The sequence below is a fragment of the Elephantulus edwardii genome, unplaced genomic scaffold, assembly GCF_000299155.1.
Source record: "Elephantulus edwardii isolate Elephantulus edwardi_28Jun2011 unplaced genomic scaffold, EleEdw1.0 scaffold00151, whole genome shotgun sequence".
Taxonomy (NCBI): Eukaryota; Metazoa; Chordata; class Mammalia; order Macroscelidea; family Macroscelididae; genus Elephantulus; species Elephantulus edwardii.
The window spans coordinates 7,538,442-7,562,877 of NW_006399901.1; the positions used below are offsets into that span (position 1 = coordinate 7,538,442).

Sequence of the window (24,436 nt, forward strand, 5' to 3'; positions counted from 1 at the left end):
AATAAAATTTAATAAAAAAATATAAGAAAATGGCCTTGCCTGTCTAGCTAAGGTAGCAGGTGGCTCGTAAATCAGAGTGGAATGTCCCTCCCTAAAGACTCTGTTGATAAAAATCCTTCCCAGTAAGTGTGACTTCCCATTCTGCCTCTCCAGGATGAGGAACTCACCCGGGCGCTCCCATTTCCTCCCTTTAATAAAGCTGCATTAAGCTTTCTCTCGTTTCTCTCTGATTTCTTCTTTAAGTCCACCAACATGTACAATAGAACAGATTGTACTGAGGTTGAGCCATCGATTTTGGAAACACAAACATAGTAAATACAGTAAATGGGGTTAAGTGTATCGGAGACAGTGAGACTGACTCAGGATAGGGGTACTATGAGTCTCTACGGCACATAAACAGAACAGACAACAACTAACATTGAACAGACAGCAACCAACATTGAACTATACTGTATTCTATTCTTTAACGTCAATATAGCACAGAAATTGAAATCTTGGAGTTTGGAATAAACTGGTTTGGGGATTTTGGCTTAGTCCCTTGGGACATCTGGAGCGCCCCCCCCCCCAGCCAGTCTCACTTCAGGACCCGCGAGTGGAGTGCTGTCAAAAGAACTGTATTTCCCAGAAGACCGAGCGCCGACGCTGACGTTTTTCCTCCCAAGGTGCCTCGCGGCGGGAAGGAATTTAGCGGATGAAGCCGAAGCCACTAGCTTTCCTCGTCTGTGCCGCTGTCACCTTTAGAAGCTATTGTGGCCTACTCCGTTGTCCACGCTAACCACCATGTCCGCCCAGGCGCAGATGCGGGCCCTGTTGGACCAACTTATGGGGACGGCCCGGGACGGTGAGTCGGGGCGGCCAGCCAAGCGAGGGGCTTGGGGCGGGAACGAGGTGAGGCCGCCGGGCGCCCTGAGGGTGGTGCGCCGAGCATCTGCGCCTGCGCGGGTGCTGCTACACCCTCCCTTCCCCCGTGTCCGACCGCAGGCGCCGGGGCCTTTGTTTGAGCCGTGGCCTGACTTCTTCCCTGGCGGGGTTCCTCCCTGGGAGCCCGCGCGGTCGGCCGGGCTCCTGTCCCTTCTTGGCCTTTCCTCCTGCGACTTCCTCCCGGCCGCTGCCTCGCAGCCTCCGCGCACTGGGGCAAGAGCCAGCGCGGGCGCCGGGTCGCCGGCAGCCAGGTGGCGGACTTCCTCGAGGCTCCTCGGCAAAGGGGTTGCACCCGAGTGAGCCAGACGGGCCTCCGGACGTTGCAAGGGCTTTTCTCACCTGGGTTCCTGCGAGTGCTTCCCCGCCCCCAGCCACAGGAGAGCCTGTCTGTGTAGATAGCGATGCAGGTGTTAGGTAGGTTGTACTGTAGGGAGGAAAACAATACTTTCGCAAAGCTCCGTATTTGCTGCGGGTTTTGGTTTCTCTTTCTACCGATGTTACAGAGCTGTAAAATTCACACTTGCTCAGTTGCAGGGCATTAGAGATCCCTTTCGCACTTTATTTCCTAGGCAGTCAAGTGCTTTACTTTTTTTTTTAGCTTTCTTTGTGTATTGAGTTGCTTTTGAATTGCTTCCCATATTTTTATTTCATACAAACTGAACAATTGTGGCCCCTCTATTTTATTTATAAAGGTTCAGTGTATCTTTGCCTGCCTACATCAATCTGCAAGGGAGTTGCAGAAAAGCAAAGCCTCATGTTCATCGAGCCGTGAGTCACAACCAATTTCTAAGCTGTTATAACAAAAAAGTGTTTGCTTTTTTCACGAGTAACTTTAAAAGTGTAGTTTAGAAAGAAAACATTTTCAATTAAAGAGAGAGAGACACAACATTAAATCTGGATGCTTGCAACCCTAGACTATATTCTTCCTTGAGTAATTACACAGCTCTGTGTCATAGACACGGGTCAGCTTTAAAGTTTATCACATACCACTTTGCCTTTACTTTTATGTATCATTCCCCTAACTTCCTTACTGCAGGTGTGGGCAAGAAAACTTTTCCTTTAAAACTTTTCAACAGCGGGCATAAAATTCTGCAGCTGAGGTCTTGAAGAATGCAGATGGGTACAGTATATGTTGGAGCTCACAGTGTGTATTGACTAACCTAGTTCTTTTCTGCTCTTTTTTTTTTCCCCTCCCCCTGTACTGTCTTGATAAAAGTGACTCCCAGGTGCCAGCTCCCCCTTCTTTTCTTTTTTTTTTCCTCTATTTTCTTTTTTTTTGTTGTTGTTGAGTGGGAGGCAAAATGGGGATAGGAAGAATAGGTATAGGTTACTGACAGGTGGCATTTGGAAGCTTCCTTCTTCTTGTAAACTTTGGAAAGACACTGCCTATGCAATTGTCCATAAGAAAAGACTGGGTTAGTAAACAGCTCTTGATGTTAGAAAATACCAGCTGTGTATCATGTGGCGATTCATGGTCTGTACCCCATTCCCCACATGTGTATGTGGGATTAATGTGCTTGTCAGCCTTTTACAGCTGACTCCTTGACTTCCTTTGCACAATGTCAGAGTCAGAGCTCACTAAGTCTATTTCTTCATGATACTCTCAGCATGGTAAGACTTCTTTATTCTGCTCCACTTGTAAATAGATAAATTTTTCAGTGTATCTCAGGAAAGAACACAGAAATGATAGTCTGCAAATCCGGGTGAATTATTATACCAAATACCCATTTGTGGTTAACATGGTAATATTGTCTTATTTAAAACCACACATGAATTTCAGGAGACGAAACCAGACAGAGGGTCAAGTTTACAGATGATCGTGTCTGCAAGAGTCACCTTCTGGACTGCTGCCCCCATGACATCCTGGCTGGGACGGTAGGTGCATTTTGGGAGGACCTCAGGGAACGGTTGGATTTGGACGCTCTGTAGGTTGTTAATGTTCAATATGCAGAAATAGTTCACTGCATTTCAGCTTATAGATTCCCTTAGTTTGATGGGATTTTGTATTGTGAAATTTATTGCACTATTTAGACAGTGTGTAAAGTTAACATTTTCATTGACATTGTTGTTGATATGTGCCCTCAAGTCAGAATTGACCCAGTGGGTTTTTGAGGCAGTAAGTTGCATGGGAGGAAATTGCCCATCCTTTTTCTATAGAGCAGCTGGTGGATTTTTAACTCTCTGCCTTTGGGATTGTAGCACAACTTATAAACACTATCTCACTAGAGCTTCCCTTTCATTCAAGTAGTCACAACTAACACTGCAACTATTTTTGTTTAGTCTTTAGCTAAAAATATACTTCAGATCAACAGGCAATTCTTTGAAGATTCTGGGCTGATTGATTTGTTTTTCAGGGTAAATATGCTAGATGGACTTTGTCTCCAACGTCTTCAGATTTTTAAAAATCATTTGGGGATGATTATGACTTGATAGTTTCCTATTTTAAGAAACCAGCATATTTGAAACATAAGTGGGAAGTTTTTATAGTACACAGCACATGTATTAAATTATAAAATGATAGTTGTGGGCTTTGTAAGACTCTCTTTCTGTTAAGAGTCGAGTTCCAATAAATAATCTTTCATTCTTTAATCCACCAAATTTAGAATAAATGTACACTGAGTAAGGATATGACAGAGGAAATGAAGGTAGTGAGTAACAGAGCTGACAAGTGCATTCTTGTCAGTGGGGCTGACCATCAGAGGGTACAGTGTGAAATGACTGATGGGATTTAACTGTCCCTTAGTGTGTAGTATTCTGCCTACCTTGTGATAAAAGAGTGGGACTGGCCATAACCTCCCTTATGGTCTTGGCAAAGCTAAAATGGTGGCTCCTAGAGAAGGTGTACCCCAAAATTATGCACGAGCAGGAGTGCTTCTGAGAGGTTTTATGCCAAAGAGGACAACCAAGAATTTTTTTCTTTATACCATTATGATTTCAATATTTTCTTGACTGTTGAAGTTCTTAGAATAGAAATTTATATATAAAATTTTAGTACATACTTTTCTAGTTGTCTTTTAACAGAAGAGCCTTAATTAATTTTTAAGCATTTCTTTTCAGCTTTTACCACTTATTCTACAGCTATATCAGTCAACTTTGTTTGTGGGAACTGTATTTTAAAGAACCACATGGGGTTGAGAAAATTGACCTAAATATTGTTGGCTTTATAGAGGTAGAGATGACAGTTACAGCTGAAGAACTGTATTTATAACTTATTCTTACTCTGGCCTTAGAGTAGGGATGAAGGAAAGTAGATCTTTGGTCAAAGTGAAAATGACCTTAATGCTTGTCTGCCTTAATGGTTGTCTTCCCAGCCCTCTGCTCTATCTCTGTCTCTGGTGGTTTGGAGGGACTTTTTTTTTTTTTTTAAATTTATTTTATTATTTTTGTGTGAGTGTACCGTCAAATCAGATCTAACTGGTACAGAAGGAGATTGTCCCTCCTTCCCCAGCAGAGCATCTGGTGGATTCAAACTGTGTGCCTCTGGGATTGTAGTTGCAGCTCCTTACCTCTAGGCCACCAGAGCTCCCCTATGGAGGGACTTTTTAAAGACCCTGGAATAGGCACTCTGCTCCTGATGTGTGAGTTTGCTCTAACTAGAGTGAAGCATTTGAAAAATACATATTTTTTTAATATATTTTTTAATATGATTGTAATTTTTAGCTTGACCTTGGGGTGAACCTTCTGACTGGGAAGTTGGGTTTTATTTTTGTGTTATCACTTGTTATATTGGGCCTAAGTATACAGATTTGTTACTCTGTTTCAATGACCAGAGCTGTATGAGACCTTTACAGTGCCTTGTATCCAGGATTTTGGTCCAGATGTACCTCCTACTAATCTGACAGGATATCATTTTATATGTATAGTTGTATTTGGTTTTGTTGTTAAGTGCTGTCTAGTCTGACTCATAGTGTCCCTGTGAACAGTAGATCTGAACCTAGTCCTATTCTGCACCATCCTTATCAACTTCGGCATATTTGAATCTGTTGCCACAGACACACTATCAGTCCATCTTGTTGAGAGTCTTCTGCTCCTTCACTGACCCTCTACATTTTGAAGCATGATAGCTTTTTCCAAGGAATAGCCTGTCCTAACAACATGCTGAAAATATGTGAGACCATCTTTGCCTCCATGGAATATGCTGGTTGCACTTTCTCCATGTTGTATCTGTTCGTTCTTTTGGCAGTCTGTAGGATACTCCGCATTCTTCTGCACCACCACAGTTTAAAGGCATCAGTAATTCTTCTGCCCTCCTTAGTCATTGTCCAGATCTCACATACATAGCAGGTCATTGGAAAGACTGGGTTGACTCAAGAGCACCTTAGTCTTTAAATTGATGTCATTACTCTTCAGGACTTTGCAAAGATCCCTGACAAGATTTTCCCAATGCTATATATCTCCTGATTGCTGGTACCAAAAGTATTGACTGTGGATTCAAGGAAAATGAAATAGTTTTGTCAGTTTCAACCTTTTCTCCATCTCTTATGATGTTACCTATTGGTCCAGTTGTGAGGATTTTTGTTTTCTTGATGTTGAGATGCTATCAGTATTGAAGACTGCAGTCCTTGATCCTCTGCACCAAGTGCTGCAACTTTTTTTTTTTAGGTAAAATATTGTTCTAGCCATCTTTAAATAAATGGGTCTAGGCGAGCTCTGGTCGCCTAGTGGCAAGAAGCTGCACTGCAATCCCAGAGGTGCGCAGTTTGAATCCACCAGGTGCTCTGCTGGAAAAGGAGGGACAATCTCCTCTTGTACCAGTCAGATCTGATTTGATGATACACACACAAAAAAAATAATAATAAAAAAATATGGGTCAGTGATGCTAGTTATGTTTATCATTTTATGCAGCCAACACCCTGATCCATTTCTTTGCTTTCATTACCTGAAACAGGAACACGCACCCTTTTGCAGTAGTTCACCATTTTCTTCTCATTCCTTGAAAACTGCTTTTTTTGTTTGCCTATTCAGGATATTTTCTTAACTTGGGATCATATAGTATTTGTCTTTTTGTGTGTAACTTGAGAGAGACATCATACTTGGAAAGGTGGAGGGATGGTCAAAGAGAGGAAGACCCTCAACCAGGTGGTTTGACACAGTGACTGCAGCAGTGGGCTCAAGTGTGTCAGCGATTGTGTGGATGCACAGACTACGACAGGGTTCAAATTTCTAGAGTTGCTATGAGTTTTACTTGATGGCCCTTGACAAAAACAGTTTGGCTTAGGTAGCTCTGGTGGCTTAGTGGCAAGGAGTTGAATTGCCAACCATAAGGCATGCTATTGGAATCCACCAGCTGCTCTGAAGGGAAAAGATGGGCAATCTCTTCCCTGGCAAGGTGATTAAACTTGCTAGTAGGTCAGCTGTGAGGTAGTTTCCATCATACAGAACAACAGCATTTCACTCAGTGATAAACTGTAGTGTGTAATTTCATTTCTCTTTCAGTAGTATTGTCTTTATAGGGAAGGGCTCCATGCTATTTGTTATCTCTTGGTGAACACACTGGTTGATTATATCTAGAAGGCGACTGGGTAGTCCAGTGAGAGGAGTCCAAAATGGGAGATTGTTTTGAGGGTTAGTGTGGTTCTGAATCTGCCTGCTGAGCTTTATGTACAAAGATCTAGACCAAATCATGCTGTATCCAGTTTCCATCTGTTCTTTTCCCCAGCTGCTCTCCACAGCTTGGGCGCCGAGTTTGCAAGGAACCAGGCAGCACATCAATGTAGTTGGTACTCTGGCTTTTTCCTTGCTCTCTCACCCTGTGCACTATTCAGGAACACTTAGATTTCCTGTGTAACTGACTGATGGCAAAAGTAGTTAATTGCGGTGCTTTTCATTGAGGTAGTTCCAGTGGTCTCTGCAATCTAAAATGAAGTATAAATCTCTTTACTCTGTTAAATATATCCATTTTAAGTATTTTTTAAAATGCAACATAAATATATATATTTTACAGCACATTTTTCCCATTTACTTTCCCCCCCATTTATTCATTGTTGCACATTTTCCTCCCTGCCCACCCCTTCCCCCAGTTCTCTTTTCTCTTTGAAAAGGGGAAAAAAAATGTCTTTCACTGTTAACACAGTCCCCTCCAGCCCAAGTCCACAGTCCACTTTACTAAGTGTTTTCTTTTTTTGCAATCAAGTAGAACAACTGCTCAGGTATTTCTCAGTATTTTTTTAATAATCCATGTCCTTAGGATTCAACAGATCTCATTTATTCATTGGTTGAGGAACTCTGGTTTTGTTCTGTGCTTTGTCCTTTGGGTATGTGTTCATTTCTTTTTTTTTTTTTTTTCGCTGCAGCTGAAAGCTTCTTTATTGTGGTAAAATGGCGGTGGCGGCGTCATGTGTTCATTTCTGAGTATCTTCTTTCTCTTCACAGCGCATGGATTTAGGAGAGTGCACCAAAATCCACGACCTAGCCTTGCGAGCAGATTATGAGATTGCAAGTAAAGAAAGAGACCTGTTTTTTGAATTGGATGTAAGTTTTGATTTACACTGATGTCATTCCTACGTGAACAGCCATATGTTGAGGTAACAGAATAATGTAACATGTATTAAGTGATGAGCAGAGTACTCCTATGATCTGACACTGAAGCCAGAAGCTTGAGCATAGCTATTTCTCTCCAACTGTGTTTCCCTCACGTTGCCATTGTCCTGTAGTTTGTATTACTACTGCCTTTTAAAAATACATTATGATGTAACTTTGTGATTCCTTGGACAAAGTTTTTGCTTATTTTCGAAAATGGCTTCATAATGTAGATAAAGTTTTAACTTTTTTTCTTAACAGTAATTTAAAGTTTATTCCAGCTATAATTCAAGTTACTCCGACTTTAAGGTAGCATCACATGGCATACTTCTGATACTATGCTCTGCATAATTTTTTTTTAACAGATCCAGACAGGGGGTCATCTGGGTTTGGATCACACAGCAGTGAACAAATGGATAAAAGAACTCTAGAAATAGCTAAAGCAGGAGACCACTGTGATCTTAGTATATTGAGACAAGTGCTGCCATTGTTATTGATAATTGGATAGATTCTTGTAAAGGTTTAACTTTTATTATTCAATATTACAATTCTCATATGTGCCATGGAATGAATGTTGGCATCTTTGCTTTTGGAATCTTGGTGGTGTGGTGGTTCAAGCAGTGGATTGCTAACCATAAAGTCAGGGAAACACATATACCAGCTGCTTTTTAGGAGAATGAAGTAGCAGTTTACATCTGTCTGTAAAACATTTATCACTTTAGAGGTAGTTCTGCTCTGATTGTGTAAGACCCAATTTGACCACAATGAGTTTTCTTTTTTTAGGGGGTGGTGTTTGATTTATTGCTGCTTAAATATTCTTCAGACTTGGCCGTTTGGGCTATTTCTGGCTTTTTGCTATTACCAACAGTTTTGTGAATAGTCTCTGATGGTTTCTTGATGTTTGGGTTTATCTAGGATGGGTTCCTGGGAAAGCTGCTGCTGGCTCCTGAGAAAGAAGCAAAGGATGCAGATGTTTATGCAGAGTAGTACTGTAGTATTTTTCTGTGTTACATACTTTTTAAAGTACTAGGACAAATGATGGTGTCCTGGTGGCACAGTGGTTAAAGTGGCTGTCAACTAAGGGAAAACAATTCTGCATGAAAAAGGTTTGGCAAGTTGCTTCTATAAAGATTTACAGCCTTTGAAACCCTGGTGGGCATCCTGCCCTGTCTTATAAAAACACATCAAGTTGGAACTGATTTTGTGCCATTTTACATCCCCAATAGCTTTGTGTCTATGTCCTCATTGACACTTGGTATTATCAAGTTAGTTAATTTTTACAATTTAGTGGCTGTGAGATGATAATTTCCCTTAGGATTCAGTGATTGCAAGCTTTTGCGTATATTAGTAAATCTATTTAAAGAAGTACTGTTCAAGCCTTTATTCTCTCTACACTCCAATTTGTTTACTAAAATTGTCTTTTTAGGCTTTTTTTTCCTTCCAGTCAGCCCCTCTCATCATAGAGTGTTAATATTACAGACACAGCTGCATGTCCTTTTAAGTATCATGGTCCTTTGGAAGACTGCAAGCTGGTGTGATAGTGAAGTCCTGACCTATTGAGTGAGTGTGTGATTTAGCTATCTCCATCATTCTCCTTCCTTTGCTCTGTTCCTCTGTCGTGGTTATGACCAGGACTCAGTGCTGAGACTGCATGTTGGGAGGAAGGGGCCAGAGGAACTCTGAACCAGAAAAGCTGTTTCTCACCCCCCAGGGAAATTTTTAAAGAATAAGTTGCTAGCTAGAGAAAAATGGATTGAAAACCAGATATCTTAAAAAAGTAATTCTTTTTCAGGTACTTTATTAACATAGGAGCTCTTGTGTTGCAGTGGTTATTTGCTTAGCTGCTAATATATAAAGTCATCAGTTCAAACAATACCAGCTGCTCACAGGGGAAAAATTGGGCAATCTGTTCCTAAAGTAAGGTTTCTTTTCTTTCTTTAAAGAAATATTTTTATTATTAAAAAAATTATTATTTGTGTGTGTGTGTATGTATGTACCATCAAATCGGATCTGACTGGTACAGGAGGAGATTGTCCTTCCTTCTCCAGCAGAGCATCTGGTAGATTTGAACCACACACCTCTGGGATTACAGTGCAGCTTCTTGCCAGTAGGCCACCAGGGCTTGCTTAAAGTAAGGTTTCTATAGACAGTTTTGCTCCATCCTACAGGGTTGCCAGCTATGCATGAATGGACTTAACCGTAGTGGTTTGATGACAGATACGCTGTATACTCTGTTGAATCTTTGCATTAACTTCAGATGCCTCTTAACAGCAACTTGGCTAACATGAGACTTTGGAGTGGAAATTTCTTGTGTGAGTGCCCCTAAGCAACTTTGTGTGGGTTGGATATTTTTTCCCTCCTGGGACTGGTTGCTTCAGTTGTCCCCAACACATGGCAGAATGTTGCTTTAAGTAGTTACTTCTCAAGGGAGAGCACCCCTTTCCCATTCACCTAGTACTGTCTTCTTTAGCTTTATATTGTGATTTGGAGTGAACTTCTATAAAGCAAATTGGCTTCTACCCATTTTACCTTATGATCCTGATTGCATTCCCTGCCAGGTAACATCACTCTTCCATTTCTTCATATTTAGTTTCCTTCCATTTCTTCTTGTCTTTTCTTCATCCCTGAGTGAATGCTGTCCTTTTCCTTCTGTATTAGCCTCCTTACATGAGTTCTTCCCTGGTGGCATTCAACTTATACACCTCTATTGTTTAGTTAAGAGTTGAGCCATGGGGAGAATTTACTTAGGGTTTTTTTGTTTTGTTTAAAAAATTTTTTTTATTTCATTATTTTTTGTGTGTATCGTCAAATCACATCTGACTGGTACAGGAGGAGATTGTTCCTCCTCTAGCAGAGCATCTTTTGGATTTGAAGTGTGCACCTCTGAGCTTGCAGTTGCAGCTTCTTGTCACTAGGCCACCAGAGCTCTCCAGGGTTTTTTTGTTTGTTTGTTTGTTTGTTTGTTTTGGCAATCTAAGTTTTTATTTGAAAGTTAGTAAGACTGTTTTTTCAGTAACCAAACATTATTTCTCAAGAATTTAAAAATAACTATAGAACTGTATCATATTGTGCATATCCTGGTCTGTTTAACCTTAATCTGGACAAAATGCTTACTGCTAACAGTATTATGTCTACTTTAGAAAGTGCACATATACACAATATTGGCAGATGAATTTCAACACTTTCATCAAAGGAAAATTACATCAGAAAGTTTTCATGACAAGTCTGTATGTAATTCATAAATATACTCTGAAGAAACCTACATCAAGTAATGTATGATAAGAGAGCCTGTATGAAAAAAGGAACAAAAAAGGGTAAACTGTATGAGTTAATACCCCAAACAGAATAGCATTACCTCAAATTCATCTAAGCTTTATATTCAGATTCTTTAGATAGTACATAGAATTGCCACACGATAGTTAAAGCACGCGCACATAAAACCAAACCACCACCATACTATCCCAAAACAATACCTACATTTTTTGATGGATTGTCTCAATGTTTTCTTACAGGTATATGTCAGCCTTGCTACCAGAGAAAGGAAACATCTTAACTTTCTGGATCAGGATTTCTAAACCTGTCTTTAGAAAGATGCTTTTCCCCATTATGCTTCAGACTGTGTTTGCAGCTTATCTTGGGTCTAGGCAATATAAGTTACTCATAAAAGCCCTTCATTTACCTGAACCTGACCTAGAAACTTCCAAGATTTAGAATCTTAGAAGTATATATACAAAAATAAGGGGTTTTTTTAATGACAACTTTATTGAGATGTGATTCATATCCTTTAATACTATAAAATTAACCCTACTTCTTTTTTTTAGTAATAGTTAGCCTTATACAAATTGTTATACAAGAGTAGCTTGATTTCATTATACCAAAGTAAAGTAACATCATTTTATTAGTTATGCACATTAAACTTAGATAAGTCTCTTACCATAAATTAAAACAGCTGAAATGTATTTAAGCTAATGATGACTGTTTATCAGTTTTTTTAGCTAAGTGGAAGTCACTTTTACAACTTTCAATATTCTTCCTCCTCTGTGACCTCTTCTTCCTCTTCTCATTAGAGATCCCTATTTAGTGGGAAAGGTTCTTGAGCCACCATTCTGTCCCATGTTTTGGTACAAATAAGTTTGACAGTGCTGCCTCCATTTCTAGATATCAGATTTATCAAGGCTCAACTTGAATTTGTCTTGTCAAAATTGCAAGTTTAGGGAGCCTCATTCATATTTGGCCATGAAGGTGACTGGTCCAGTCACCAACTAGACTTACTATAACTTCCTGGGCTCACCCTGCTCCACTGCATGGACTGCCCTTGCGTGCCAGGTATCACTTACTGTCCACATTCAGGTTGGATTCTGAAAGTTCTACAATGGCTGTCATCCCAGGAGGTGTACAAGGTTTATTTTTTTTGTACAACGTAGGCATATTAATCCAAATTTACTTGAATTGTTTGAAAAGTTTGGAAGGTTGAACGACGCACTTCATAACTTCTGTTTGTGGTTGTGGTAGATGTCGAAAGAGCAGCTCCAGCTCATAGCTCACAGTGTGTGTCACAACAGAACCTTGTCCAGTTTTTCATCAGTCTCTTCTGTGTTTGAGCCCAACTGAGTTGTTGGCAGCCACTGTATTATGAATGAATTAGCATAAACACTTTGCTATAAAATACTCTTGTTATTTATGTTTATTCCCTGAGAAATGTTTTTTTTTAACTCAGATTTTTAGTCTTGATCACTTCACAATTAAGATTTAGTCCTTAAAGGTGAAGGTTTGAAATCTGTTACTTTTAATTAGTTGCTGAACTTATAAGTGACATTAACTTTTGTTAGGATTTTAAATTCTCATCAGTTGTTCTTTTCCACATGTGTGAAACGTATGGACTTTGAGTCACCACTAATGATTTTTTAAGTTGTCTTACAGAAATACTTGTCTGAGTATAAGAAGACTTGGTTGGCATGCTTACTACATCTTTTTTTTTTCTTTCCTTTTTCTATTTTCTGGAAATGGTGACTATATTTAGTCATTGTTTTTACAATTGAAACTCTGGAAATTAAAAATTAACATCCTTGTCTGTGAGTTCCATATATACCTCAGAAAAAGTTTAAGGCTTATGTTCTATATTATTCTACTGTGCTTTGTTCAAGTGGACCATTATAAGCCAGCTGCCATCAGTTTAACACAGATTCTGTTGCCCATAATATCACTGGGAAATACCAGTTCTTCAGGGATTTCATCATGCACAGCTGTCAGGGTGTGGCTCCTGGGCACTTTTGTTTATTTTTTGTGCAGCTTTTCCAAGTTGCTTTAGGCAGAATTTTCTGAACAGTAAAGACATTATGCTTTCCACTGAGCTTTTTCTTTAGTTCACATAATAAACGGACTTGGATTTTCTGGAAAGATTTCATTTGAGAAACAGGAAAAAAGTTACAATAGTTTTCCGACCACCACCAACTTAAGTTTCCTTAGCTGTGGTTATATTGAGCTCCCTTAGTTGAGCCTTTAGGTCTGAGTTCATCTCCAGCTCAAGAAGAGCCTGAGAGATGCCTGACTTGAATTCATCTGGTTTTTCTCCACTTGGCTTCACAATCTTCACATTTAAACTGAGCATGGCCTTTTTAGTGCAGAGTCCAGCTTAGGAAGAGCCACATAATTTTTGAATGCTGTGCTTCTAGGAATAGGTTAGAGGGCTGTGTTCAGTCCATACAGTGACTTATGGAGAATCTGGACACATTGAAGTGAAGAGAGACTGGAACATGGGAGAAGGAGCAATTACAGAACTTCTACTTGGTTAGGACAAAGTAGTGTGCATCTATTTCTACCCTGTGACTTTCACAAGTCTCTGTCCTAAGAATATGTTGGGTTTTTTGGGTGTTTTTTTTTAAGTAGTAGTATTTGTGTAAGTGCGTACTGTCAAATCAGACCTGACTGGTACGGGAGGAGATTGTCCCTCCAGCAAAGCATCTGGTGCATTCGAACTGCACACCTCTGGGATTGCAGTGCAGCCTCTTGCCACTAGGCTACCAGAGCTCACCAAATATGTTGGTTTTTTTAAATTTATCCCCCCCCCCAAGAATATGTTTTAACATACAAGAAAAGATGTATGCATGAAGTGTTTTATGGCAAGATTGTGCATAAAAATGAGCAAGTGGATATAACAGAAATGCCTAGTAACAGGAATGATCAGTTATGATGCATCCAGATTGCAGACTGTACTGTTGGAGCTAATATTTATGATGCCAATTTAATGACTTAGAATAGTTTATGACATATGAGCAAGACAACTTTATTCCCTGAAGATTTTGATTCTCTTTAAATGCTTTTATGTTTTTAATGAGCAGAAGACTCCTGCCTCTAGCTTTAAAAACAAAGGGGCAGGTTTAATGGGAAACCCCTAAAGCCCCTCTTCCCTGGGCCCCACCCTGCTCCATAGAGGCAGTCACTGCATGTTGCTTTAAAATAAGATAAAGCAAATAGTTTAAAAAGAATTACACAGTTTAAGTGCTAAACCTTGGCTCTCTAAAGTTTCATAAGAGTCATAGTTGTTGAGATTTCCTAGACAGCTCACTGGAACAGCTTATTGGCTTAAAACGCTTGGACAGTAATTTAATAGGACAGTTTAATTTATTGACATGACATAGTTCACCTTGATTCCACAACCTAGTTTGGTAAGTAGCTTCTGAGGCTTAAAAGCTTGTGAGCAGCCTTCTATGATCACCTTTCTTTATGATACTAAAGAGAATGAACAGAATCCATGGTGCAGAAGCAAGTAGTTCAAAAGGCGAATGGCCTGTGTGCGCCACAGCCTTTGCTAACCTGAGACCAGAAGAACCAGTTTCACCCACCCACCCACCCAACACAATAGAAGGCCCTGGAAAGAATGAGAAGAAATTGTAGAATAAACCCCATTTCTAAAAAGGACCAGCCTAATAGAAAGTAGAAGAGCCTCCAGGATTGCTATCTTGTGATACCCTGTGCATTGTGCATTGAAGCTACTTTTGGCCACCTTGAATCCAAATGGGAAAAACGTTATTGCCATAGGTAGCATATTGCTTTAAACAAATGAACTGTGAGCCCAGATAAGATGTACTGAACAAGGAGACTAGATCTATAGAACCAGAATAGAGAGGAAATAATGAAAATGGTTACACAGTGTGATAATTGTAACCAGTGGCATTGATCATTTAGATCTGAATTGTTAAAAACTATACCCACTGTGTAGAGTGGGTTGAGTCATAATTGTCTGCCTCACAGGACAGAGGAGAGCCTCTCCATAGGGCTTCCAAGGCAGAGGAGCAGAAGCTCCCTCTTTTCTCACTTGAAGCGGCTGGTGTGCTCAAACTGCTGATCTGATTAGCAGCTGGATTCCTTAACCATAGCATCACTAGAGCTCTTAAAATTCTTAAAAGGCAATCTCTTTTTGCTATATATATTTTTCTAAAGCAGTGAAATATTATTTTGAAAAATTGTTTCATTTCAAAGTTGTTCTGGTAGCTCCTGGCATTGCAAGTTCAGGTTGGCACTGGGCCAGGCTGTGTCACAGAAGGGGGCTAGCATATCCTGTTTTGGAAACGTTGATAAAAATTTTTTCTTGTAGATAATTTAAAATATGTGTGTGAACTGCACTGCAGTCCCAGAGGTGCATGGTTCTAATCTACCAGATGCTCTGCTGGAGAAGGAGGGACAATCTCCTCCAATACCAGTCAGATCCGATTTGACGGTACGCATACAAAAAATAATAAAATTAATTAAAAACAAAAGAACAACGTGTATGTTTTTGCACTCCAAAGCACAGTGCTGGTGGCACAGTGCTTAAGCACTCAGTTGCGAACTGAAAAACCAGTCGTTTGAACCTTCCAGGCCCTTTGGGAGAAAGATGAGACAGTCTGCTTCCATGAAGACTGCAGCTGTGGAGACCCCATGGGAAGTTGTGCTCTGTCCCATAGGGTTGCTGTGAGTTGGGATCAGCTCGACTGAAGTGGGTTTGGGATGTTTTGTTTTCTTGGTCTGTAACTAAGTTGATGGGAGGATGAGAAGCTGGTGCTGGATCTCAAAGTCCTCCAGAATCCTTGCGGAGGTGGAACTGTTGCTTGCTTGGTCTCTATTGCAGCCAGGGTCACTGCCACTGAGGAGACTGGCAGCTTTCTGTGGAGTCAGCTCTGCAAGATGGCCTGTTTAGATGCCTGGCAATTGATTTGAGGTTCCTGCTAACAAATGGTATTAATTATTGGAAACTGGTTCTTTTTGTCATCATTTAAACCTAGTTTTTAGATTAGAACCATTGAGAAATAGAGGTGCATGCTGCTAGTGGTGAGGGCAGACTCACCTTTACCAAACACAGCAGTTCAAAGATGTCTTCTCCCTGCTCTGTGTGAGGTTTAATTATCAGATTACCAGTCTGTCTGGGAGTGACTTGCCCCTTGTCACATGATGCTTGGATGTGCAAGTATGCACGTTGCAGACCTGTTTGTCTCAGTTGATCGATAGGGATTTTGTGAGAGGCCTGCTGCAGGCATTTCAATGAACAAAGACGGGATGTGGCCCCATTTCTACACTGCTGAGGGAAGTTTGTGGCTGGGCTCATTGGCAACATGGAGTCGTTCCCTCTACTGGACACTTATTTGGAAAAGGCACTTGAACTTTCTGAAGGCCAGCTCTCTGTCACCTTGCTATTGGCTCTTGCTGTCCGTTCATGGAAGTGCTTGTCTGTTGCAGGATTACTCCTCAGACCTTGTTGCCCACACTGTTGAACTCAGCTGCAGTGGACATTTAAATGATTGAGCCTTCAATTAATAGCCTTATCCATTTTGTTTCCTGTTAGTCTCTTTTTGCAATGTGTTATTTCTTTGTATCTGAGGTTATATGGGAGCATTTACCAAGCTCTTTGTAGAGGACCCTATCAATTTTTACAGTGTCTTTCCTGTTTAGATGAATGGGATGAATAGTAACCAGTGTTCTCGCTGCTTTAGACAGTAAATTGTAAAATAATGTTTTCACAGCTTTCAGTAACACCTATTCTTTTGTTTTGTCTTTGAGATGGAAGGGGGCTCTGCCCTTAGAACATGAGGGAGTAATAGATGCATGGCTCATGGAGACGAGTGAGTACTTCACACGCATCTCCCATCGTCTCTGAAAGATGCCTTGTCACTAGCTCCCCCCTCGGAGCACTGTTCATTATGTCTATGTGTTTGATTGACTCAATTCTCCTGATGGCATTGTTAAGGGCTAGGGCTCCTTTTATAAATTTTGAAGGAGGATACGCTCTTCTGAGCAGCCCACCGAGTTAGCCAGCCCCTCTGATCTCCCCTGCTGTGGACACATTGGCTGGCTGCTGTGTAGTGTGAGTGCCTGCAGGACTCTAAGGAACCTATACAGGTGTGGACTCCTGTCAGACTTGTGGGCTCAGGATTACCATTTTCTGCTTTTTGCAAATAGGCAATGGATCATCTGGAGTCCTTCATTGCTGAGTGCGACCGGAGAACTGAGCTTGCCAAGAAGCGCCTGGCGGAGACCCAGGAGGAGATCAGTGCTGAGGTCTCAGCTAAGGTGAGTTATGTATCCTGGGTGGAAAGGAAGTGGGTGACTGGGCATTTGGGAAAGAGGGAGGGGCTTTCTACTGTCTTAGAAGAGGCATTGGTAATGAGGAGTTAACTATAAGTGGGTAACTTATAGAGAGGTTGTGTGTGGCCAGGCAACTTGTGGCTGTGGTCATGTGACTTAGGAGGTGGTCTAAGTCAACTTCCAATTTTTCTTTCCACGTGGTCAAAGTGCTACTTCTTAGCATATAGGCCAGCAATGGTCAGACTGAAGGGGGGCTTTTGTTGGTGTCAGGAAGCTCAAGAATGATGTGCCATGTGCTAGCTAGGATGATGACCACAACGGGATGGTGATCCTAAGATCTGCATGTTAGGATGATGGCCTGGTGGGACATGGTCTGGGCCTCTGTGGTCAGGGAACAAGTCTGAAATTTGTTAAAACGGATGTGACGCAACATGGATCTTGATCTTTGTTTAATGGAAATTCAGCAAGAGCAACTTTAGGGATTTTTGTGTCTAGTGTCTGATTATCTGACTCCTGCTCTCTTCTCTCAGGCAGAAAAAGTACATGAATTGAATGAAGAGATTGGAAAGCTCCTTGCAAAAGCTGAGCAGCTAGGAGCAGAAGGGAATGTGGATGAGTCTCAGAAGATCCTCATGGAGGTGGAGAAAGTCCGCACAAAGAAGAAGGAAGCTGAGGTTGGTGGGGAGGCCAGGGCTGCAGATGGTGTGGGCGGGTGTTGTCACAGGAGCACTGACAGCACACGTTGTGCTTGTCCTTTGGACCTTTCCACTTGCAGTGCATTGGTGGTTGTCAGTTCTGTGAGACTTGTGTGGTGAGGATGGATTTGGACGCCCTGGTGGGTGCTCTGATTGTGGCTCACCACAAGTTCAGTGGTTTTTAGGACCAGCTGCTGCATGGCAGCATAGTCTGCCTCTGGATGACCACAGCCTTGGAAAACCTGCGGAGTATGCTTGCACTGTCACGTAGGGCTGCTGTTAGAAGAGATTGACGACAGTGGGTTTGGAGTTCTGTGCATTTTCCCGGCATTCCTGTTGTGTGAGAAAACCCTTCCTCCTCCTTTGTAGTCTGCATGTAGGGGCTCAGTTGTGGGATGCAAAGAAGACAGCAAGAACTCAGGTCAAGTTCACGCAGACTGTTGATTCACTCCTTGAAGTTGAGTCTGAGTTTGAGTGACTTTGGGTCAGTTGAGGTGATGATGTTCCACTAATGGACTATTTTTAGTGCCCCTTAAAGGTAACCTGCAGACTGAGAAGTGACTATAAAGGGGACCTCTTGCACCATACTCAGCACTGGTCAGGCTTAGTCTTGGTTAATGGAATAAAGTCCTTGGAGGGTTGGGGCTTGTAGGGATCAGTAAGGAGACAATGGTGGGGCTGCCCAACCTGGGCCTGCTGGGCATTGCTGTAACTGCAGGGGAGGCTGCTATGTATGTCTCAAGATGGAGTGATGAGCAGGGCTAGGGTACTGACATCCCCAGATAAGCTCTGGCCTTGCACTGCAGGAACAAGAGGCCAACATGCACGTCCCATTCTGTACAGAATGGCCCAGACATGGCCACATGTTCACAGATTCAGCAAATGCAGCAGCAGCAGTGTGATAGCCAGGCTGGCAATCTTAGTGCAGGAAAGATTGAAGGCTATCTTTAATTTTTGGTTCATACTTTTTATTTTGAGACACTTTTTGATTCTCAAGCAGTTTGTAGAAAATGCAGAGATCATGTTCTGTGTACCTGCCGTGGGGGCAGTGGTGCAAGGGTCCTAGCCAGCCTGTTGACAGACCCTCTTGAGAAGATGGCTTTACCACAAGTTCTCTTTCTCCATCATTGTGTCAGCAACCTGAGTTAAGTATGTGGGCTTTCACTCTAGTAAGTATATTTATGTTGAAAAATGTTAGTGGTGTTTAGTATCGAAAGGGTAGAATAAAAACCACATGTATTTGTGTTTCCCCCTTTGTGAAAGGTGCAGCATGTTAACAGACTCTGTCCCTCTGTTCCTGCCTCCCAGATTCTCTGAGTGTTCTGTGTACCTGTCATACTTCAGGGCACCTATGTACCCGTCGGCCAGTGCGTACCTTGGGCTTGAGTGTTTCACGGCCTTAATACTCCTCTGCAGCATCAGTTTTTCACTTCATGTGTATGAGATTATCTGTTTGGCTGCATTCGGCTTGTGGCTGTGTTATGTCTGCTATTGTGTTGATTCCCATTCACAGCAACCCTGTAGGATGAGGTAGATAGAACAGCCCTGTGAGATTTTCCTAGGCCACAATACCTAGCAGATCATGTGATCTTACTCTTGTTGCTGTAGGAGTCCATCTTAAGGACATGAACCTGTACTTACTGTCACCCTTAAAGACGATTCTGCAATCCAGGAGTTAGTGGATGAAGTGCTGGTACACCTGTTTACTTCTTTTAACAGATTTTAATTTTAATTTATGCAGCTGCTTCCAGAGGTTAAAGGATAATGAGAGCTTAGACCTTAGTTTGCAAGTTCTTAGGGGGTGTTTTGGATGTGTAGGTGGTTAAGTTGCTTGTACCCAGCTCACGTAAGTAAAGGTGGATGACTGCTGGAATTTGATCGACTGAATGTGCATCTCTAAGGAGCATTTTCACTTGACTGCCCTTGGTGTCTTCCCTTTTTGCTTGTGTTCTACCTGAGTTCTTTCCTGTGATTAAATTTTTCTACTCATCAGGAGCTTCTGTGACAGACTCTTTGTTCTTTTACACATAACATTTTTCCCCCTTTAAATATCTAGTGTATTTTTCCACATTTTAACTTTGGGGCTACACTGCAGGATTGTGTCTTGGCTTGCAGAAGCAGCGCCCTAGCAGTCCTGTGTTGTTGAAGGGTTTGTGGGAAGTCGCGTCGCTTCCTCTGATGCTAGATTTCATGACGCTCAGCCCCACCCCACTCAAGGCCGCAACAAGATGGCTGCTGGTTTTCCAAGAGCAGACAGAGACCTCCTCTCTGTGGAATCTCACTTCTCTGGTTCCTTTAGGTAATCCCCAGTTGGGTGGATGTGTGGCAGCCAGTTGTTGATAATGCACAACATCTTTCTGTTCCTGTTCTCTAGGAAGAGTACAGAAACTCCATGCCTGCCTCCAGCTTTCAGCAACAGAAGCTTCGAGTTTGTGAGGTCTGCTCTGCCTACCTTGGTCTCCATGACAACGATCGGCGTCTGGCAGACCACTTCGGGGGCAAGTTACATTTGGGATTCATTCAGATTCGGGAAAAGTTGGACCAGCTGAGGGTAAGGTCATGTGTTTGTATTCCCAGCTCTCCCTCTAGAATATACCAGGTGTTTTAGAGGGAAAAACTAGCAGAAACCTAAGGTCTCTGAACTAAAGGCGATAGTATCTGCTCTTGTTGATGGAAGGATGTGTAGCACTGTCTCAGCACAGAACTCCTGCCTTTCACTGAAGAGACATGGCTGGAAGAACCACTGACTGAGGCGGCTGTTAGAGGGTGGGACTGAATGGGAGGGTACACATTTGGTTCCCTTCACCTTCTCTTGGTCCTCCCAGACCCAGACAGCCTGTTTTATACACTTACTGGGTTGTTGCTTTAAGGTGCTGTCTAATCGGTTCCAACTCGTGATGACTCTGTTTGACAAAGTAATAACTGCCCCCAAGGGTCCCTTCACTGATGGCCTAGTGTCAGGAAGCTGTGCTGCAGTACTGAGAGCACATGGTTTGTATCCATCTGCTGCTCCCATGTGATTAACTGCCTCTGAAAACCTGCTAGAGGGTCAGCTATAGGTTGGTACAAAGGGTCTCCTAGGCCGCCTTCTTTGCAGGAGAAGGTCACCAAGACTTTTCTCCTGTAGACTCAAAGACTGGAAAACTAAGAGTCAGGTTGGGCAAGTTTCAGGAACTTGGAATTGTCCTTCAGTTTGATGACACCTTCCCAGTGCACACTGGGAGCCCTGGGTGATATATTGGGGAGCATGTAGACTTCCTGGCAGATGGACACAGACTGCAGACCTTGACAAACTAGTCATTCACAGCCCAGAATCTCTGCGTGCTTGAGAAGGGCAGCCTACACGCAGCAGGTGTGACTGGCTGGAGGAGGGCTTTGTAGGTGATGAGTGAGGATCAGGAAGTGGTATAGTGGTTTTCTTTATAGTTATTATTAGAAAGATATTAAATTATTTCCTATGTATCCAGTAGAGTATAAATACCAACATAGTTTAGTAGTCATTACCATCCTCTTTAGTGGTTGGAAAATTAGACCTTTAAATTGCATTTCCATTCTTCATTACTTCAAAATTTTGTCTTAGTAACTTTATATTGTAAAGCTTTGTATTACTTTCCTTATTGTCTGTCTTTCCATGAGAAATTTGACTGTGTTGCATTTTCCCCTGCAGGCTTAAGAATTCAAGTGTTAGTTTAATTTAGAAATTTAGAGTGTTATATCTACATAGATGTAGATAGTGCATAGGAAACTGACAACAAATGTATGTTTACTCTGATTATGACACGAGCAGCACAAGTGCATTTGGTGTATCACCATACCCCTCTGAACATGCTCAGTCTCATCTGATCTCAGAAGCTGAGCAGGGTGTGGCCTGATTAGTGGCCATAGACACAGTTTTTAGGGTGATTCTTGAGGATAAGGTGAGTGTGGGGCACATATTTCAGCACTGCCTCAGGGCAGCATTTGAATGAGATTTGGAGTGTATATGAATGAGACCTTTTTTCTGTCAGGAGAATGGCTTTTACTGGGCTAGGGCCTGAAAGGAAATGATCCTGTGTGGATGTGGATGTTCTTGGAACTGATGCCCCAGAGCTGGTGAAGGACAGGCAGGGCTTGGCAGTAGAAGAAGGGAATGTGAAACTGTTTCGAGAAGAACTGCTCTTAGTCTTGCTCTTTTTCTGGGAGAGGATGCTTTACTACATTGAGGATAGTCTCCTTGGGACTTGGAGTGGATACTGTGGCTGGGGCATGTGTGTCCCTGTAGTACCTTTGCAAAAACCTACTTCCTGTGAAGGCCCCTGTTCTTGTCCCTTCATCAGCCATGACCAGTGGCAGGTCCCTGAGTTTTGAAATGTGCCCTAGGTTTGTGGGGGCAACCCTTGACTTGCAGCTTGCTGCAGCAGTTTCATCACAGTGTTTGTGACATCTCCTGGGTGAATTCCTCACTTTGTGGGGCGGATTGAAGCAATGTGACAAGTATTTATCACCTCTCTGGAAATGGTCACTTTGTCCCTGAATTGAAGATGGCAAGCATTCTTCCTTCACTGTTAGAAGTTTGAGCAATGAAATGTATTCTTGTTTCTTGAAGGTTCCTGCTGTTTACCATCACCAATACTGAGCTGCACTCTAGTTTGTGACATTCTCTTAACTCATTTTCTTGATGTCTCATTTATTTAGAAAACGGTGGCTGAAAAGCAGGAGAAGAGAAACCAGGACCGTTTGAGGAGACGAGAGGAGCGGGAGCGTGAGGAGAGGCTGAGCAGACGGTGAGACCTCATGGGACCCCACCCCATCACTGGAGGGACTCAAGGACACTGGGTAGCCTTTGTTCCAGGGGACTGGAAATGGTTGCATTTTCAAAGGCAGATCACTACTCCTTTCTTCAGAGGGGCACTGACATCAGTTCTGCCATCCAAGGACTCCATCACATGCATAGATGTCAATGTAGATGTATGTGTGTGCAGCAGGCCTGCTCATGACTTGCTTCCTGGGGTGGGTGCTGGGGGAGAACCCTGGTGGAGATGGAGCCCATAGAGGGTGGGAACGAGAGGAGAGGCTCCCAGGGACACTGCTTCCATAGCTAGCCTCTTTCTCTATCTGAGTAATCACTGTTTCTGGAAGTTCTTGATGGGTTTCTTCTTTCCAGGTCTGGCTCAAGGACCAGAGATCGCAGGAGGTACGTTTCCAGTCCCTTTGACCATAGGTATGATGAGGTGAGGGGATGTGCTAAATCAGGAGACACATGCCTCTCCTGAGGGTGGAGGTCAGCCTGTTAAGCACAGGGGAGGGAGGGTCCCTGAGTGGGGAAAATGGGCCCAGGTCTGAGGGTTCCTTGGTGGCTTGGTGTGCTATCACAGTGACATTTGGAACCAGGCTGGATAAAGGAGACAATGTGAGGCATTCTGGCTGAGGGGAGGCGCCTGGGCATCTCTTGAGTAAAAGGACCTTTACAGCCTCTTGATCCTCTCCCAGGTCACGCTCTCGGGATCGACGTCGGAGGCGGTCTAGGTCTGCCTCTCGAGAGCGACGGAAGTCTTCACGGTCCCGGTCCCGAGACAGACATCGGCGTCACCGGAGCCGCTCTCGCAGCCACAGCCGGGGCCACCACCGGGCCTCCAGGGACCGGAGCTCTAGACACAAGTAACTACCCACTCCTTTGTCCTGCAGCAGGAGTGACCCCTGTGTTCCTGGCCTGCTGGTTTTCTGCACGCTTATGCCATGTCCAATAGGGACAGGTCTGGGCTTAGGCTGAGGGCCTGGCAGAAAGCTATCCAGAGGACAGAGTGGTTCTGAAGAGTAAAAACACACACACACACACACACACACACACACACACACACACATACACACATACACATGCGCGCGCGCACGTGCGTGCTGGAAAGTCCTGAACACACATACACACGCATGCTGCTGAAGTTTGCTTCACACTGTGTCTGTTCTGGGGTCCTGTCCTGATTCCTCTTGCCTGACAGCTGTGCCCGTTCAGGCAAGCAAACACTCAGCAGCACTCAGATTCCATGGTGGCCTTTGATTATGCTGGAAATTGCCTCCACATTGTGTGTGTTGTGATCACAAGGCCTGTGTATAGTTCTCTTGTGTTCTCCCCTGGCTTCGAGGTCAGTTTTTGCTATGATTAAAGTCTTCGAACCTCCATTTCATGGGTGCCACAAGTTGGCCAGGTACCCTGACCTGTGGGACCCTGGCTCCTTACCCCGGGGAGGAGGGCTGACTTGTTGGCATCCCAGAAGCCAGCTTGAGGGACCCTGAGCCTCTGGTTCCCCTCCCCAGGTTCTCCCGGGAGCGAGCATCAAGAGAGGAGTCCTGGGAGCGAGGGCGGAGCGAGAGGGGCGCCATGGACTGGAGGCTGGAGGGTTCCAACTCCAACGGGAAAGCGGCCTTGCGGAGGTCAGAGGAGAAGGAGGCTGGCGAGATCTGAGAGCCCGGCATATAGTCTGGTGGACATTGGACAGCCTGACATTACCCTTGAATTTTGTGCTACGACTCAACCTTTTGTAGTTTAAAACATTTTATTATTTGAGAGCTAGCAGTGAGTTTTAGAAGTGGCTTCTGTGTTAGGGGTTATGTTTAGTAGGAATAAATAAATCAATGGCTGCTAGTCTGCCACTTGTCCAGGGTGGGTCTCAGCTCCTCCCTCTCCACTGGACACTTCACAGATCGGGAGCTGCTGCTGTGGGTGCTGGAGATGGGTGCTCAACCTTGGAGTTGCTGGTTTATCTTTGGGT

General features: G+C 43.0%; 1 protein-coding gene and 1 pseudogene across 1 annotated transcript; one reads left to right on the forward strand and one right to left on the reverse strand.

Moving 5' to 3' along the window:
• The first annotated feature begins 745 nt into the window (after positions 1 to 745).
• LUC7L (LUC7-like (S. cerevisiae)) lies at positions 746 to 24,129 on the forward strand. Its single transcript, XM_006894863.1, has 10 exons — positions 746 to 841; positions 2,702 to 2,796; positions 7,294 to 7,392; positions 16,873 to 16,983; positions 17,529 to 17,672; positions 20,068 to 20,244; positions 22,368 to 22,456; positions 22,837 to 22,866; positions 23,163 to 23,330; positions 23,982 to 24,129. The coding sequence occupies exons 1-10, from the start codon at positions 781 to 783 to the stop codon at positions 24,127 to 24,129; spliced, it is 1,122 nt and encodes a 373-aa protein (XP_006894925.1). The 5' UTR covers positions 746 to 780.
• Positions 12,470 to 13,048, reverse strand: LOC102850488 (annotated as a pseudogene).
• Positions 24,130 to 24,436: the final 307 nt, after the last annotated feature.

Excerpts from the sequence above, each read along its gene's own strand:
- LUC7L (XM_006894863.1), top strand. The coding sequence starts at position 781 with ATGTCCGCCCAGGCGCAGATGCGGGCCCTGTTGGACCAACTTATGGGG. Across the intron at positions 842-2,701 it reads TATGGGGACGGCCCGGGACG|GAGACGAAACCAGACAGAGG; the intron begins GTGAGTCGGGGC and ends CATGAATTTCAG. Across the intron at positions 2,797-7,293 it reads ATGACATCCTGGCTGGGACG|CGCATGGATTTAGGAGAGTG; the intron begins GTAGGTGCATTT and ends TTCTCTTCACAG.